Source organism: Bombina bombina, chromosome 6 (genome assembly GCF_027579735.1).
Source record: "Bombina bombina isolate aBomBom1 chromosome 6, aBomBom1.pri, whole genome shotgun sequence".
In the NCBI taxonomy this organism is placed as follows: Eukaryota; Metazoa; Chordata; class Amphibia; order Anura; family Bombinatoridae; genus Bombina; species Bombina bombina.
The window spans coordinates 101,285,661-101,304,245 of NC_069504.1; the positions used below are offsets into that span (position 1 = coordinate 101,285,661).

Here is an 18,585-nt window from a genome sequence, read left to right on the forward strand (position 1 = left end):
CAAAAGCTTGGAAAAAGAGAAAACAACACCTATCGCCCCTGATATGGAGACGACTAACTCCCGAAGGAAGACAGAGCCTCATGGCCTTCACTTCCTAATTAAGTGTCCAAAGCCGCCAGAAAAAAACGGACGAAGTCAAGAAAGTCTCGACCAAAAGCAAGAGAGCCTCTAAAAGGAACAAGTCCTAAAAGGACACTTCCAAAGAGACCATGAAAGGCAAACCCGTAAGAACGGCGGTATGAAGGACCTAAATCTTCCAAGCCTCCAACCCACAACGGGAAGGAACACTCTAGATCCCGGAAAAGACTCAGCATGTTGCTGTGGATCTCAACGGAGTCACTAGATTGAAAGGCGAATGAGGAATGAACCAATCCCTCATGCCCCTAAGCAACCACAGACCAAGTCCTCTCAGGATGCTAGTTAAAGCTTGTAAAATAACAAGTAAACAACACAAATCATATTGTGATCACTAGGCGCCCTCACCGGACCAGCTGGACATAAAAAGGTGCCACGTGTCTGAACTAGGCCTCAAACACAAAAGGATTTGTACCTGAAACCAAGGGCCCCAGCACTGTCAAGGCCACATAGAGTCTCCCCCGAGATGGAGCGATAAAGAACAATCAAACAGAAGACTAGTACGTCCTCAGAGTAAACCGTGCAACCACAAAATCGCGAGTATCAATTCCAGATAAAGTTTCCGAAGGAAACATCACACAACAACACAAGCCTTAGACCAAATAAAAATCATACTCACCGGGTTAAAACAAAAGATAAGGCAACTCGTAGGACCAGCCCAACAGGGGTCCGAGACTTCCAAGCTCAGAACTGGAAAAGGATACACAAATAACAAGACTATAAGAATATTACTTCATCCCCTTATGTCTATGCAAGCAAGCCAGTTGAGAATCCCCAGACCCATTAAGAGTAGGATCCTCCAGCAACACCAAAACGTGCCTCAGTAGAACAATAAGGCGCACCAGTCTATAACGAAAGGTGCAACATACCTCCGCCGGGAAAAAAGAAAACACCGGCCCCGAAGGTTGACCCCCCTGAGGCCTCAGGGGCAGTCGCTCTCCTAGAGGGCTGAACTGGACCAGGCGATCTCACGCCTGACAAGCCCCGGTTAATGCAACACAGACAATATCGTAAGCACACTCCCAGGAGGTGCAGATGCGCCAGCGCCAAAGATATGGCCATGCAAAAACGTGTTGTTACCTCCGGTGGGAACAGGCCACACTCCATAGAAGGATAAATAGCGGTTGGGTTACCTGCATGCGTAGTAAGAGTTGGTGGTAGGGAACTCGCCTCGTGGGAAATAGAATTCCCAGAGGTGGATGGCTCAGTGGGCACCTGATTGCCCGAACCCAGAGGAACAGAGCACTCTGAAATGGCATTCGGAACATAACTGATGGGCATGTATCAGCCGGGTCAATTCATATTCTTCGCAAGAAGTAGAGTCTGAATCAGAGACATCCATCTCCAAAAAAATCAGAATCCTCCATAACTGGGACACTGAATAAAAAATGGACCAATAAGAAAAATCTAAATGGCACTTTACACCCCCAATGGCTGGGGCACTCATCACCCCCAGGGAACCAGACACCAGCGGACCAGGATTTTTCTGTCCCACACGGTCAGGAATGTGAAAATGGAGAGCCAAAATGTGGCCACGCCCGTGCAGTCCATGCAAAAGCGTGCCCGACTGTAAAGGCTGCATCACTAGACATAGGCTGTTATGTTCCAAAACAGCCATGAGCCGAAGCAACACTACACAGTAGCAGACAGAATCACATAAACAAGATTATAAACCCCCCTGTTCAATAACCCCCCTCAGGAGATATTAACCCTTGATTCCGGGAAACAAAAAAGAGCCTCAATGAGACTCTATGTTAAAGTTATCCCCAAAATGTTGTAGCCCCTCTCGGATAAACAGTTGCAATTACAATACATCCATGATGAAAGTAAAATGAAACCATCTTACCGGAATCTACGCCGTGGAACAGGAACATGGCCCTTCAAGTGTGACAGATGGTAGCACCGCTTCTGCCATGGACTTGTGAGAAAAAAGCAGGCAGCGAAACTAGTCAAAGCTGATTGCTTGTGGTGCTGTTATTATGAGTTGGGATGGTTTCGCAGGAAGACTCTCCCTGCATCTCTGGACTCTAACTTTCATCCAGGCTCTCACTGAGAGGCTGACAGAACTACTTGAAACTCCAGTCCCATGCCAAAGAGTACTACCCTCCATAAGAGACTATCGAAAACTTCTGACACTTCTCTGCCAACCTCCTGGCATGAAAGGCAAAGAATAACTGGGGGATGAGGGAAGTGGGGGAGGTATTTAAGCCTTTGACTGGGGTGTCTGACTCCTCCTGGTGGCCGGGTTCTGAATTCCCAAAAGTAATGAATGCAGCTGTGGACTCTTTCCATTTATGAAGAAAAGCTATGGTGTGAAAACAATAGAAGACTGAAGTGTGACATTTAATACTATCATTATATGTGAAATTATAAATTAAGGAGAAGCTCCTACCTTTAGTAATTTTGTAGCTAATTTTAACACATTGTTAACAAGTGTTAGTTCTTCCTTCTTGTTTGGTTTCTTCTCCATTTTCAAGTATAAATTTATCTGTTTCATACAGGGAAAAAACATATTTATAAGGTAAAATTCTCACATACACCTGAAAACAACATTTATATTGAGAAATACATGGATTTCTTCATAACAGTGGATATATAGGTGCCTATTCATCAAGCTCCGTATGGAACTTTATGCCCCGTGTTTCTGGCGAGCCTGAAGGCTCGCCAGAAACACAAGTTATGAAGCAGCTGTCTCAAGACCGCTGCTCCATAACCTTTCCACCTGCTCTGAGGTGGCGGACAGACATTGCTGAAAATAAACCCGATCCAATACGATCGGGTTGATTGACACCCTCTGCTAGCGGCCGATTGGCCGCGAATCTGCAGGGAGCGGCACTGCACCAGCAGTTCACAAGAACGGCTGATGCAATGATAAATGCAGAGAGCGTATGCTGTCGGCATTTATCAATTTGCGGCGGACACGTTCCGCAATATCGGATCATGTCCGCTCGCACCTACCTAAATATGCCCCATAGTCTTGCACCTAATTGGAGTAGGAAGAGGCCCACCAAAGAATACAGGGTGAATTCCCTACCTGATGGCTTAGTTTAGCAGAACATCTGAAAAAAGTAAAATGCATGTATGAACCTTAAAGGGACTTGAAACCCCCAAAAAATTATTTCATTTGTCAGATAAAGAATAATAATAAAAAAAAAATTACCCAACAATTTACTTCTATTATCAAATTTGCTTAGTTGTCTTGTTATTCTTTGTTGAAGAGATATCCAATTAAGTTGTGCTTTGGATAGCTTAATTAACATTTATAAAATTACAGAAAATGGTATAATATTGAATAGTATTACACTGCCCCCACTCGGCTACTTCCTACGGCTGGCAAACGTTTCTGTGGAGAACACTGGATTTTGAAAGTTGTAGTTTTGCTACATTAAACAAACACGTTTTTTGGGGACTTCTAATACTGCCAACCACACAGTGTTTTTTTCTTCTTTAATATAGCATTAAGCAAGAGGCTATACAAATCTGCACTGTAATTGGTCAGTCTATGCAGCCTAGGGCTTATTATAGCTATAATGGGGAATTCACGTAAATATTCTATTTGTCATTTGAATGTTACATTTCAGAATATTTTACATAGTATTGTATAGTATTTCAACAATGTTTTAACAAATATGTTCTTAGCATATATGTACATGTTTGACATAAAAAGGTCTGTGCACAAGGTATTACATTTGACTATTTCCAACTCTAGAGGCCTCTGCTTAGCCAATATGTTTTATTAAAGGGATACTAAACCCAAATTTTCTTTCATGATTCAGATAGAGCATGCAATTTTAAGCAACTTTCTAATTTACTCCTATTTTTTCTTCGTTCTCTTGCTATCTTTATTTAAAAAGCAGGAATTTAAAGCTTAGGAGCCGGCCCATTTTAGGTTCAGCACCATGGATAGCGCTTGCTTATTGGTAGCTGACATTTAGCCACCAATAAAGCACTCATAACCCAGGCTGTGAACCAAAAATGGGCCGGCTCCTATGCTTACATTCCTGCTTTTTAAATAACGATAGCAAGAGAACAAAGAAAAATTGATAATAGGAGTAAATTAGAAATTTGCTTAAAATTGCATGCTCTATCTGAATCATTAAAGAAAAAAAATTGGGTTTAGTATCCCTTTAAAGGGAACAAAATAAACCATGAGTAAGGGGCAAACTTAGAAGGCTCAGGAAAGTACACATTTTATTTAACATAAAGTTAATGCGCTACTTCCTAATTCTTTTAAGGGTTGAAATAACATGAGTAACAGTCTCCATTTCACCAAAACACTGTCTACTTTTTGACGACAAATACATATTAGAAATCAAAACATATACAAAATAAGAAAGTGATCTTATTGGCTATCTCACTGTAAAGTAAATATCTCACACAGTAATCACAAGCACAATTTTAAATAATTATCTTGCAAATAGTCTTAGATCTTTTCCCTCACCTGTTCAGTCAGTAATATAGAGGTATTGCTATATTTTTTGCTGGTTTCAGATCCAAGTGTAACAAATCTTAACAAAAAAAGTGTTAATGAAATGCACCAAATTAAAAGCTCCCAGTTGTAGTGACAATCAAGGAAGGTCTCGTGTACATGAAGCAGCTGAAATAGAGAAAAACATAAAAAGCAATTTACAAGACGTTGCTAAAAGAATGATAATAAAATAAATTTATTGTGAGCTGAAGAACAAGCTTTGTTATACGTAATCAATCTGTAAAATGTTGCAGGGTCATGTCAATTTCACTATACATAGGGGTCGATTTATCAAGCTGAGGCGGACAGGGGCACACATACGCGCCCCTGTCTGTCGCAGCTCGCCTCTGGCGGGCTGAATTCCGCTGCTGGAATTCAGCATTGCACATAAGCACTATTTTGCGCTTGTGTGCAACGCTGCCCCTTGCACAGCCAATCACGCACGGGCAGGAGCTGTCAATCTTCCCGGGTTGGATGAGACCAGGGAGATTGAAATTTGCCACCTGAGAGGAGGCAAAAGAGTAGGGAAGCAGCAATCTGATGACTTCTGCTTGATAAATACAGCGTGCAGGTTCTCCTGTGAGAACCTGCAGTCGTAGGCAGGCTAAGCCTGCCGAAGAGGTTGATAAATCGACCCCTTAAAGGGATATAAAAGTGCAGTTCAATTAAAAACAAACTGAATCTGAAACAATAGTTCAGTTACAGCATTTATTTAATGAAACACTCACTAATCAATCTACCTCCCCTCCTCCAAACTATATAACCTCTGAACTTTGAATTTACCTCTAAAAAAATTGTAATTTTTTTTTTACAAATGTGTGCAAATTTGCTAATCTCATGTCAAACAAATACAAGGTATATTGCGGCTTCTCACATTGCAATTGTGAGTTCTTATGTAGAAAAGGTAATACACAAAAAAAGAAAAATAATTCCTTGTGAGTACTTATGTGTGAAACTTTACTTAGAAAAATAAATAAATAAATAAAATGTGACTAGAGGCACAAACTGAGGTTATGCTATAAGAGAACTTCTCATTGCTCAGGCGAGATAAAGGTTGATATTTATTGAGCCTCACAATCTTTTCCAGCCTATCACCAGTGGGGGTCCCTGCAATTAATACAAATAAATTATATGAGGTACGCAACATATGATTTCTAGCACATCAAACCAGAACCGCTAGCAACGCAGTAAAGCAGTAATTTAAACTTACAACATGTTTGCAAGTTCTGAAAACGGGTGTAATTGTTAATTATACATATGTTTTGTTATTGTAAAGTAGTAAAATTATAATATATATATATATTTTATGAATCTATTTTTTGGTAAATTAAGCTATAAACATTTTTAATTCAGTGTAACATGATATAAAACAGAACAGTTGTTTTTGAGTTCCTGCTCTAGCACTGTATATTTGACAATATTACTCACTAGATGGCAGGCTTATGCTTCTGCATACACAGTCGTGTGCATAAAAAAGACTAAATTTATGCTTACCTGATAAATTTCTTTCTTTCCGGACATGGAGAGTCCACAACGTCATTTCAACTTCTAGTGGGAATATCATCACTCCTGGCCAGCAGGAGGCGGCAAAGAGCACCACAGCAAAGCTATTAAGTGTCACTCCCCTACCCATAATCCCCAGTCATTCGACCAAAGGGAAATGGAAAAAGGAATAACACAAAGGTGTAGAGGTGCCTGAGGTTTAATAAAAAATAACTGTCTAAATTAAGGGTGGGGTCATGGACTCTCCATGCCTGGAAAGAAATTTATCAGGTAAGCATAAATTTAGTTTTCTGTCCTAAGACATGGATAGTCCACGGTGTCATTCCAATTACTAGTGGGAACCAATACCCAAGCTAAAGGACACGGAACGAATAGGGAGGTAGAACAAGAAAGGCAGGCCTAAACAGAAGGCACCACCGCTTGAAGAACCTTTCTCCAAAAAGAGGAATCAGCTGAGGCAAAAAGTATCAAATTTGGAACATTTTGAAAAAGTATGTAGAGAGGACCAAGTTGCAACCTTACAAATCTGTTCCACAGAAGCTTAATTTTTGAAAGCCCAAGAAGAGGAGACGGACCTAGTGGAATGAGCTGCAATTCTCTCAGGAGGCTGCTGTCCAGCAGTATCAGAAGAAAAACAAATCATACTTCTCAACCAGAGGAAAAGAGAAGTAGCAGTAGCCATCTGACCCTTACGTCCTGAGAAACAAACAAACAGGGCAGAAGACTGGCGAAAATCCTTAGTCGCCTGTATGTAGAATTTTAGAGCATGCCCAACATCTAAGTTGTGCAACAGACGTTCCTTATGAGAAGAAGGATAAGGACGTAGAAATATTAATGAGGAAATTGTCGTTCCTTCTCTATCAGAAACCACTTTATGGAGAAACCCCAATTTAGAACGAAGAACCGCTTTATCAGCATGAAAGATAAGGTAAGGAGAATCACACTGCAAAGCCGAGAAATACCAATAAGAAACAAAACCTTCCAAGATAACCGCTTAATATCTATGGAATGCATTGGCTCAAACGGAGCCTGCTGCAAAACTTTAAGAACAAGATTAAGGCTCCAAGGAGGAGCAACAGGTTTAAACACAGGCCTGTTCTGACGAGGGCCTGACAAAAAGATTAAACATCTGGCAAAACCGCCAGACGCTTATGAGAAACGAGATTTGGATGGAGGAATGAACCCTGAGTTAGAAGGTCCTTCCTCAGAGGTAACCTCCAAGGTAGAAGCGATGACATATTCACCAGGTCTGCATACCAGATTCTGCGAGGCCATGCAGGAGCTATTAGAATTACTGACGCTCTCTCCTGTTTGATACGAGCAATGACTCATGGAAGGAGTGCAAACAGAGAAACAGGAATGCTAGATCGAAATTCCAAGGAACCGCCAGAGCATCTATCAGAGCTGCCTGCGGATCTCTTGATCTTGAACCGTACCTTGGAAGCTTGGCGTTCTGCAGAGACACCATCAGATCCAACTCCCGCACCCCCCCCCCCCACTTGAGGGTTAACCTGGAGAACACCTCCGGATGGAGAGCACACTACCCAGGAAATGTCTGTCTGCTCAGGAAATCCGCCTCCCAGTTGTCCACTCCTGGAAGGTGAATGGCAGATAGACAATAATTGTGAGCTTCCCCCCACTCAATAATCCGAGACACCTCCTTCATGGCTAAGGAACTCTGAGTTCTCTCTGGTGGTTGATGTAAGCCACTGAGGTGATATTGTCTGATTGGAACCTGATAAACCGGTCTAAGGACAACTGAGGCAAAGCCACCAGAGCATTGAAAATCACTCAACTCCAAGATGTTTATGGGGAGAACAGACTCCTCCCCGAGTCCATAGACCTTGTGCCTTTAACGAGTCCCAGACTGCTCCCCAGCAGGCTGTCGTCTGTGGTCAAGATCCCCCGGGAAGGTCACTGGAAGCATGTGCCCTGAGACAGATGCTCCTGAGAAAGCACCCACGGAAGAGAGTCTCTTGTCGACTGCTCTAGATCTATCCTCTGAGATCTGAATAGTCTCTGCTCTGTTGTCTGAGCATGCATAATTGCAGAGCTCTCAAATGGAATCGAGCAAAGGGAATGATGTCCATGGAAGCGACCATCAGACCAATTACCTCCATACATAGAGCCACTGATGGCCAAACAGTAGACTGTAGAGAGGTGCAAGAGGAAAGAATTTTGAATTTTCTGACCTCTGTCAGAAATTTTTTCATAGATAGGGAATCTATGATGGTCCCTAAGAAAACCACCCTTGTAGCTGGAACCAGGGAACTCTTTTCCAGATTCAATTTCCATCTGTGGGAACGTAGAAAAGACAACAAGATCTCTGTATGAGAGTTTGCTTGTTGAAAAGAAGGTGCCTGAACCAATATGACATCCAGGTAGGGCGTCACTGCAATTCCCTGAGACCTGACCACTGCCAAGAGAGCCCCCAGAACCTTTGATAAAATTCTGGCAGCTGTGGCAAGGCCAAACGGAAGAGCCACAAACTGAAAGTGCTTGTCTAGAAAAGCGAATATCAGGAACTTGTGATGATCCCGGTGAATGTAAACATGAAGATACGCGTCCTTCAGGTCTATGGTCGCCATGAACTGACCCTCTTGAACCAAAGGAAGAATGGAACGAATGGTTTCCATTTTGAAGGACGGTACACTGAGAAATTTGTTGAGACACTTCAGGTCTAAAATGGGTCGAAAAATTGCCTCTTTTTTTAGGAACCACAAACAGATTTGAATAAAATCCTAGACCCTATTCCTTTAGTGGAACTGGAACAATCACTCCCAGGGAGAAAAGGTCCTGAATGCAGTTCAAGAATGCCTCTCTTTTTACCTGGTCTGCAGATAATCTTGAGAGGTGAAAGCTGCCCCTAGGAGGGCAAGATTTGAATTCTATTTTGTAACCCTGAGATACTATATACACAGCGCAAGAATCGGGAACATCTCGTATCCACGCTTGACGAAACAAAGAAAGTCTGCCCCACACTTGATCCAATCCCAGACCGGGGGCAGACCCTTCATGCTGACTTAGACTCAGCTGATGGTTTCTTTGATTGCTTCCCCTTGTTCCAAGACTGATTCGGTTTCCAAGCGGACTTGGACTACTCCTGATTGGAAGAGGTAAAGGAAGACTTTTGACCTTTAAAGTTACAAAAGTAACAAAAATTACTTTGACGTCCTTTAAGTCTGTTCTTCTTGTCTTGTGGTAGAAAAGACCCTTTTCCACCCGTAATATCAGAAATTATTTCTGCCAGGCCAGGTCCAAACAAGGTTTTAACCTCGTTAGGAAGCGCCAGAAGCTTGGACTTGGAGGTAACATAAGCTGACCAAGATTTTAGCATCAGAAATAAAGGAATTAGCTAGTTTGAGAGCCTTAATCGTATCTTGGATCTTCCCCAATGGAGTCTCTTCTAAAATTGATTCAGACAAGGCATTGCACCAATAAAATGCTGCACTTGCTACTGTGGCAATACAAACTGCGGGTTGCCATTGAAGACCCTGATGAACATATATCTTTTTCAAATAAGCCTCCAGCTTCTTGTCCATGGGATCCTTAAAGGAACAGCTATCCTCTATAGGTAGAAATAGCCCCTTCTACTTTAGGCACCGTGCGCCATGAATCTTTAATGGAGTCAACAAGAGGAAACATATTTTTAAAGACTGATGACGGGGAGAAAGGTATCCCTGGCTTCTCCCATTCCTGTGCAATGATCTCCATCACACGGTCTGGAACAGGAAACACTTCCACAAAGGAAGGAACATCATAGTATTTGTGAAGCTTACTAAATTTTTTTAGGGTTGACCATGACAGGCAAGTCGGAATCATCCAAAGTAGCCAATACCTCCTTTAACAGTACAAGAAGGTGTTCAAGCTTAAACCTGAAGTTAACTTCTTCAGCATCAGACAAAGGATTTATACAGTCAGAATCTGAGATTTCACCCTCAGAAGCTACCGAGGTAACCTCCTCCTCAGAGTTATGGGGGAGAGCAACCTGCGTAGCAGCAAATGGGACAGACATCTTACTATCTGAAAAATGTTTGGGTTTCCTCTTGCGTTTCCCTAATATAGGAAAAGCAAACAATGCCGCAGATACAGCAGAAGATACCTGTGCAGCAAAATCTGCAGGCAAATAAACTCCTCCAGGAGGTTGAGAGGAACAGCAAGGCACTGTATGTGACGCCATTAAGGCTTGGGACGTCTGAGGAGAAAGCTGTGGCAATGCCTTAACAGCATCATCCTGAGAGACATTAGGCACAGAGGGCAATAGTTTATATTTACACTCTAGTGTTCTAGCTAGACATGTAGCACATAATTGCATAGACAAAACAATTTGATTCTCTAGGCATAATAAGCATCTATCCCAAGAAACAGATGCTTGTTCCATATCCATGCTAGCACAGAACAAAAAATTGCCAAATATAAAAGAGAATTAAAAATTAGCCACTACTGTCACTTTAACAAAGTCTTTGGTACCTCAGAGCAATATACGTTATCAATTTGATTTCCCTTACACAGAAAAAAACTAATTCAGGACCTCTCCACCTCAGCTAAACTGAGGTGCCCTACCATACTCCGCAATTGAATGCACAGAGCTCACAAGCGACTCCTCAAAGAGCCGGTATCGGCAATATAAAGAAGCCGTGACGCCACTCCGCTCCGAATCGGAAGAGAAGGAAGTCACATGACTGGCTTCAGCAGGAACTGCCCAGCTAACTAAAAGCGTGCGTTCCAGGAAAAAAAAATACTGCCAAGTCTTGCCTGAGCTTCAACCCACTCTGGATCGGTAGCTTCACAATAAAAGTCACAAGCACCTTTTTTTCTTTAAAAAATAAAATATGCCTAATTTTGTCTAATAAAGTGCCCATATAAATACACTGTCAAAGTGCATTAAGTAACGTGTTTCACAGCAACTTTTTCTCACATACATATGCCTGCACACTGCCCAAAAAATCCTGTACATAAAGGATTTAACCATGTCCCATTTTTCTTTCTGCAGAGTTAACTAGTTGCTTAAGTGCAAGCCTCCAACACCTAGAAGACAAAATGCACTTACCTGCAGTCTAGCTGTCCGGCAGGAAGACAGCTCACAAGGCGTGAAAGGACACATACTCCTTACAGAGACCTGTAGAAAAAAGAAAGAACAGAGTAACCAACTCTGGCTTTTTTATAACTAGAGATTGGCGTGGACTAAACCCAAATCATTGCTTGCAGGGAAAAGTACCCAAAAAAGTTATTCATATCTTCAGACAACAAAACTTCACCTCCTCCATTGATAGAGGCAAAGAGAATGACTGGGGGTTATGGGTAGGGGAGTGACACTTAACATCTTTGCTGTGGTGCTCTTTGCCTCCTCCTGCTGGCAAAGAGTGATATTTCCACTAGTAATTGGAATGACGTTGTAGACTCTCCATGTCTTAGGAAAGAAACAGAAGTTTTCGGATTATACAAAACTGAACATTATTTTTATTTTTACTTGAGAAGATACAAACTAATCATGGTCAAGGCAAGTAAACTCCAGAATGCTAAACAACAATAGTAGAGATTCCATCAAAATTATTAATTGTCATGGGCTGGCAACCTTTTATGGGAGCTCTGCAAATTTAATAATATAATGTGACCATGTGTACCAGCCTACTTATATCATATTAATTCTAATAATAATAAAAAATACAGAATATCAGATTTGACTCATGGCAGCCATTTTGCTAGCCACATATCAATGTTAGATCAAATTCTTGGCCCTACAGCCCCACTGTTGCCCTATAGCCACAACAGACCTCAAGCCTTAGTCACCTGATCCTAAAGTTCCTCTGTCAGCCCCTTACTTTAAAGGGATAATCTAGTCAAAATGAAAATTTTCATGATTGAGATAGATCATGCAATTTTTATTTTTAAATGTTTATTTATTATCCAACAATTGGCACAGTTGTACAATAATACAAAATAAAAAAGAGAAAAAAAGGGAAATAAACAAGATGATCAATATCTTCAGGTATTCATACAGAATTACATAACGCATCATGATACAAAACAAAGTCCAACATAAAGTCAGCAGAGCATCTTAACCCAAAACTTTGAGACCCGATTCTTAGTATATACCTGTTGTTGGGATTTTCCTTCTCCAACAGTTGACACAGATATACATTAATGCAGAATCAGATTAGAAAAAAGAAAGTAAGCAAAATAATCAGTAACTTCAGGTGTTCATGCAAGATTACATAACACATCATGATACATGACAAAATCCAACATGAGGTTAGTAGAGCACCTTAACCTTAAACTTTAAGGCCCAATTCTTAGTATATACCTATTGTTGGGGTTTTCCTTATCTAAAACAGAACAAAAACAAAAATTAAGAAAAGAGAAAAAGAAAAAGAGAGGAAGAGAGAGAGGAAGAAAAAAAAAAATAAAGGGGAAAGGGTAGGGGGGGGAGAGAAGGAGGAAAAAGGGAACCAAGGGAAGGGGAAGAGAGACAGGGAGGAGAATGAGGAAGGAACAGAAGAGACAAGGGCCTTCTCCCGCCTCCCCCCAACGAGGGGCCAGAATGTGAGAGAAGGAGGAGGAGAAGGAGAGGGGGGGCCACCCCAGAGGATTTCCAGGAGGCAGCTCGATCCCTCCATATTACTTAATCACTACCAGGCGCCCAGCAGCACCAGTTCTGAGTTTCTGAAGGGGAATATTAGGTCATTAATTTCTGAGATAGGTAATGACTTGATAAAAACTGACCATTTGCCAAAGAATTTTTTAATGTCTGAATCATTGTCTAGATTGGTGTCCCTTTGTTCTAGTAAGCATTGTTTTTTCAGACAGTTTTTTTTATCTCTGGAATCGATGGAGTCGCTCTCAATTTCCATTTTTTGAAAATTAGATATCTAGTTGCCAAGATAGAGAGGAATATCAATTTATGCCATGAATTGAGATTCTTGGGGCCAAAGACAATCTTTATCTGTGAGAGACTCACATGAGGGATTTTGAGAGTTTTATTAAGCCAGAACTCTAGTTTCCGCCAGAGGTGCCTTATTCTGGGGCAGCTCCAGATCATGTGCATTAAATCGACTGCAGGAAATGAACATTTTGGGCACTTGTTAAAGCTAAGATTATGAATTTTGTGACCCTTTTTGGGAGTAAAGTAAGAGTTGTGCAGAAGTTTAACATGTGTCTCTCTCCAAGTGGCTGAAAGAGTGACCTGGGCCACCTTGCGGATTGAGGACTGAATAATTTTTACATCAATACTGGCATGTGGAGGCAACTGATTCCATAGCATAGTGATTTTCTCTAACACTGCTTTACCTTTGCCTGATTTGATTAGCTGATAACAGGGGGAGATAGAGCTAATACCGTTCTTAAACAAAGTGACCCAACTTCCCAATTTGCCCAGGTTCCAGTTCCAGCCGGTCTCTTTCATTAGCTCGAGCAAGAAATGTCTACTTTGCAGGAAAGCAAAGAATTCCTTGTTATTGATTTGAAATTCTGTTTTCAGATTCTCAAAAGATTTGGCACACCTCCTCTCTGTGTCCCATAGTTGTATCAGCCTGCTCAAACCTAGATTGTGCCATTTCTTAAATGTTGCAGAATTTACTCCGGCCGGAAATTTTGGGTTTCCCTGTAATGGGAGATATTGAGAGACTTTACAATTTAAGGACAATAAGTTACTCACTTTCCACCAAGCCTTCAGAGGATTGGAGAAAGACTTAAGCCTTTTAATTTTACCTGGTAGTTCTTTGGGCGGGCAGTGGATTAAAGCTAATGGTAGATAGGGATAGCAGATATTTTCTTCTAGAGAATTATTCGTGACATAATCGCTATGAGAAATCCAGTCGACCACCACTCGGACCAGGAAAGCATAGTTATATGATCGAATGTCTGGGAGTTCAAGACCACCACTATCTTTTGGAAGGGAGAGTTTGTTTAAAGATATTCTTGGCCTTTTCTCCTGCCAGAGAAATCTGCTGAGTGCACTGTTGAGACAGCGCACATCTCTTTCTAGGAGGATTAGTGGGATGTTCTGTAATACATAGAGGAGCTTGGGGAGCAAAATCATTTTAAATAGGGCGACCCCTCCAGAGATAGATAATGGCAGAGATTGCCAGATTTTAAGTTTCTCTCTGATATTTGTTAATGCTGGAAGGAGATTGAGATTATACAGCTCCCTCGGCAAGGAGGGAATCAGGATTCCTAAGTATTTGAGAGAATCTCTAGACACAGTGAAGGGAATATCCGGGAGGGAGTTATTATTTTGTCTGAGCCATAGCAGCTCTGATTTTGCTTCATTGATCTTATAGCCCGAGAAAGATCCAAATCGGGTAGTGATGTCTAATAGTTTAGGTATACTGGTTTTGGTATCTGAAAGATATAAAAGTAAGTCATCAGCATATAGAGCGATTTTTGTAACCTGTTTGCCCAGTTTAATACCTGGTAGTTTTTGTCTGACCATGATTGCCAACGGTTCAATCGAGACGTCGAAGAGCAGGGGGGACAGGGGACACCCCTGGCGTGTTCCCCTTCCGAGGGTTATCTGTGAAGACGATAAATAATTAATGATCAGAGTTGTATAGGGTTCTTTGTACAGCTTCATAATAAAATTGAGAAACTCACCTCTAAAGCCAAACTTGGCCAGGGAGGTGAAAAGATGATCGAAATGTATTGAGTCGAATGCTTTCTCTGCATCGATCGAGACAATAGCCAGGTCAAATGCTTCCCAGTCCCCGTCACCCTCCGACGCCTCCATAGTCCTGAAATACTCTGTAATAGTCAGAGCCTCCCTGATTTTTGCTGAGGAGTTTCGACCTTAAAGAAACCCTGCCTGGTCTGAGTGAATGACAGTGGCCAGTGGAGCCTGGAGGCGCCCAGCAATAATGGAGCACATGATCTTATAGTCTCCATTTAAGAGAGCTATGGGCCAGTATGATTCTTTTAGGGAGGGATTTTTCCCAGCCTTTAGGATTAAAATGGTATTGGAGCCAGAAAAAGAGGTAGCTACGGGCTCTCCCTTGACATACATACTATTATATACATTTTTAAGATAAGAGGTAATATCAGTGTTAATGATTTTATAGAACTCGTTTCGGAGGCCGTCTGGTCCAGGGGCCTTATTGGTAGCAAGATCTGAAATGGTTTTTGTTACCTCTGTTTCAGTAATTGGGGCGTTAAGAATGTCAGCCGCCTCAGTTGAAAGTTTAGGACAGGTAATTTTACTCCAGAATTGAGATGCTTGTGTGAGATCTGAGCTCCTTCGTGTATATAAGTCCTGATAGTAACTGGCAAATGCTTTTGCTATCTCAGCCGGCTTGTCAAGGAGGATACCCTCCTGCTGAATGCTCTCGATAAGAGATGACTTTTTCTCTCTTTTAACCAGGTTCGCCAGTAATTTACCTGATTTGTTTCCAAACCTGTACATTCTAGCTTGGAGTCTCAAGTCCCTCTGTGTCTCCTGGGAGACCGCAAATGTGTCTCTAGTGTTTTTGGCCCGGATGTATTTTGCCCAGTTTATAGGTGACTTTACAAGTAGGTAGGAGTTATACGAGTTAATTACTGAGTTAGTAATTTCTCTCTCTCTTAGTCTTAGTATCCTGGATCTTTCAGCACTAAAGGCTATAATTTCACCCCTGAGGACCGCCTTAGCAGCCTCCCAGAAAACCAGAGGAGAGTCAATGTGACCCTGGTTATGGTGAAGGTACTCAGAGAATTTAAGTTTGAGCCAGTTTTTAAATTTCAGATCATTCGCAAGAAAGGAAGGGAAAACAAAACGTGGTGATCTATTTTTATGCAGATTGGATTGAATCTCCAACGAAATAGGACCATGGTCAGAGAGAAAGATTGGTAATATACCCGTCTTTACTTCTGATAGGATTATTCTGTCTTTAATAAGAAAGAGATCAATTCTGGACATCGTTTTATGAGCTCTCGATAGACATGTAAAGTCCCTAACGTCAGGGTTTTGAAGCCTCCAGGCATCTCTTATTGCAAGATTATGCATGATTGATTTCATTAGCTTGGCTTCTAAATTATCCCGTTTTTGTTTAGACAATTTATTGGAGATTCTAAGTCTATCGAGTGGAGAATGTGGGGACATATTGAAATCACCGCCAAGAATTAAATGCCCCTCCTGAACTGCGAGAATTTTAGCCTGAAGTCTGGACCAGAAAACTGGATCCAGTTTGTTGGGGGCATATAGGTTGCACAAAGTATAAATTGTTTTATAAATTTTCACTTTAACTATCACAAATCTTCCATCGGGATCTGTTTCACTGTGTATAGTTTCTAGATTAATTTTTTTCCCAATCAGGATGGCCACCCCCCTCCGCCTCCGATCTCCCGAAGAAAAAGTAAATTTCTCTCACCCAGGACGTTTTAAGTTTCAAGGACTCCTAAAGTGACAGATTTGTTTCTTGTAGAAAGGCTATGTCAGTCCCTAATTTCCTAAGATGTGTAAGGATAGCCTTCCTTTTAATAGGGGTGGAGATCCCACCCACATTCCAGGAAATTATTTTAAAATTTGCCATTTAGTATTAGCTAAAATATCTGAGTATGATCAATGCGGGGGGAGGAGGGGGAAGGAGAGAAGAGAGGGAGATAAAGGAGAGGGGAAAAAAAGAAGAAAAAAAAAAAAAAAAGGAAAAAAAAATGGGAGAAAGGAAAGAAAAAAAAAAAAAAGAAGAAAAGAAGAAAAAAAAAGAAAAGAAAAAAGCAATGAGCAAGGAAGAGCATTAAAGCAGAAATATCCTATTTTTGGCCTGATGACTATGAGCCTAGAGTGTTAGCATCTTTCAAGTGTTGTTCTACCTCTTGTATGGTGTTAAAAATATGGACATTCTCAGCCTCTGTAATTTTAAGTTTTGCAGGGTAAATGATGGTAGCTTGATACCCCTGTCGAATTAATTTAGTACAAATGGGAGCTAATATCTTTCTTTTGGATGTTGTTTCGGCTGAGAAGTCCTGGAAAAGGAGAATTTTAGATTCCCCAAGTGTGATGGGCTGATTCCTTCGATAAAATTGAAGTAATGTAACCTTGTCTTGAAAATTTAATAGTCTTGCAATCACCGGTCTGGGTCTATGGTTACCTTTGTTATCCAGTCTCGGTCTACCTAATCTGTGTGCCCTTTCAACTAGTATTGGGGGATGGTTAGAGGGAATTTTAAGAAGTTGAGGTAACAGCTCAGAGATAAAGGCGTTTAGATCCTCATAACATTTGTCCTCTGGGACCACTATTAGCCGGATATTGTTCCTGCGGGAACGATTCTCGAGATCTTCGAGTTTAGCTTGTATTGTAGTAATAGAGAGATTAGTGAAGTCTAAATTGGTGTTGTGAAGAGTAGTGAGATCCTCAAGATCTGACACTCTGTTCAATTTCATTAATTCTATTGGCAAACTGTTTAACTTCCTGTGATAAAAGTGTGATATCTTGTCTGATTTCTAATTTAAGTGTGTCAAAATTAGGGGCCAGAGCTTCCGATATTTTGGTAACCAGAACTTGCATATCAAATGAATCAGTCGGGCGGAGTGCCGTAATATCTGATTCATGAGTTTCAGGCAATATGCCTGAAGTATTCTTTGCTTTCCTGTCTCTTGGTCTCGAAGCCATGACTGGTGAGGGAGTCTTAGAGTGAAGGTGAAGAAATTTATCCATGTGTCAATCTCACAAGGGGAAAACTTATTTGGGGAGAATTCTCCCAGTGCATAAATAGGGGAAGAAGGAAGCTGGGGGTGAGGTGAGGATTGTGAGGAAGGTGGAGGACGGGGGGTGTCTTAATTAATCTGATCTTTAGGAGAGAAGAAAAAAGAAAGAAAAAAATTAGAAAAAGTGAAGAGAGAAGAAAAAACAAAAAAAACAGAAGTGAGTTAAGTGAATTAAGGCTCGCTCACCAGACAATGTGTATCAGAGAGAATGAGCAGTTTAAAGGAAAAAGATCACCAAGCTAAACAGGATATTTACCTGATATTATGCTGAGTTTATGGCCTATTTTAACAAAGGACCAGGGAGTGCGTTGCGGCACAAACACCAAGTCGAGTGTTGATTAGCAATATCAAAAACAAGGATGGTAAAGAGGATTTCACAGAACTGTATACAATAGAAATAAGACTCAAACTAAAACAAGCATTCAATACAGTGTATGTAAAAATGTAATACAATGTAATGGCAGAGTGACCTTCAACCCACAATCATTGAAGCCTTTTAGGGGTTCAACTGCGTGGCTGGATATATATAATTTTTTTTTTCCTTCTTTGCTTCCCCCCTGCTGTTCAAATTAATTATATAATCTAAGACAGTTATCAAAATTTACAGCAACAAATACTAAATGTTCCTAAATCAGAGCTCAGTGAGCTTAGTTATATTATTTTAAGTAAGAGTATGTTTTAACCTCTTAAACTGTAATATAGCTCTAAAGTAGCGCCCGAGTAATTGCAGGACTACTTTTCCCTTTTAAACCAAATTAACTTTTCATATAGTTTTATAGTGTTCACCAGAGCTTATTCAGAGGTAT

The 18,585-nt window shown here is 41.0% G+C and overlaps 1 protein-coding gene across 3 annotated transcripts in view; it reads right to left on the bottom strand.

Annotated features, from left to right (window-relative positions):
• PHTF2 (putative homeodomain transcription factor 2) overlaps nucleotides 1–18,585 on the bottom strand; it is a 522,887-nt gene that overhangs the window by 31,360 nt on the left and 472,942 nt on the right. For all 3 annotated transcript variants that reach the window (XM_053716525.1, XM_053716526.1, XM_053716524.1), the window contains 2 exons: nucleotides 4,577–4,732; nucleotides 2,528–2,623 (listed from right to left, as the gene is read on the bottom strand). In XM_053716525.1, coding sequence (XP_053572500.1) covers nucleotides 2,528–2,623; nucleotides 4,577–4,732 — 252 coding nt within the window. The remainder of the gene's footprint in view (nucleotides 1–2,527; nucleotides 2,624–4,576; nucleotides 4,733–18,585) is intronic.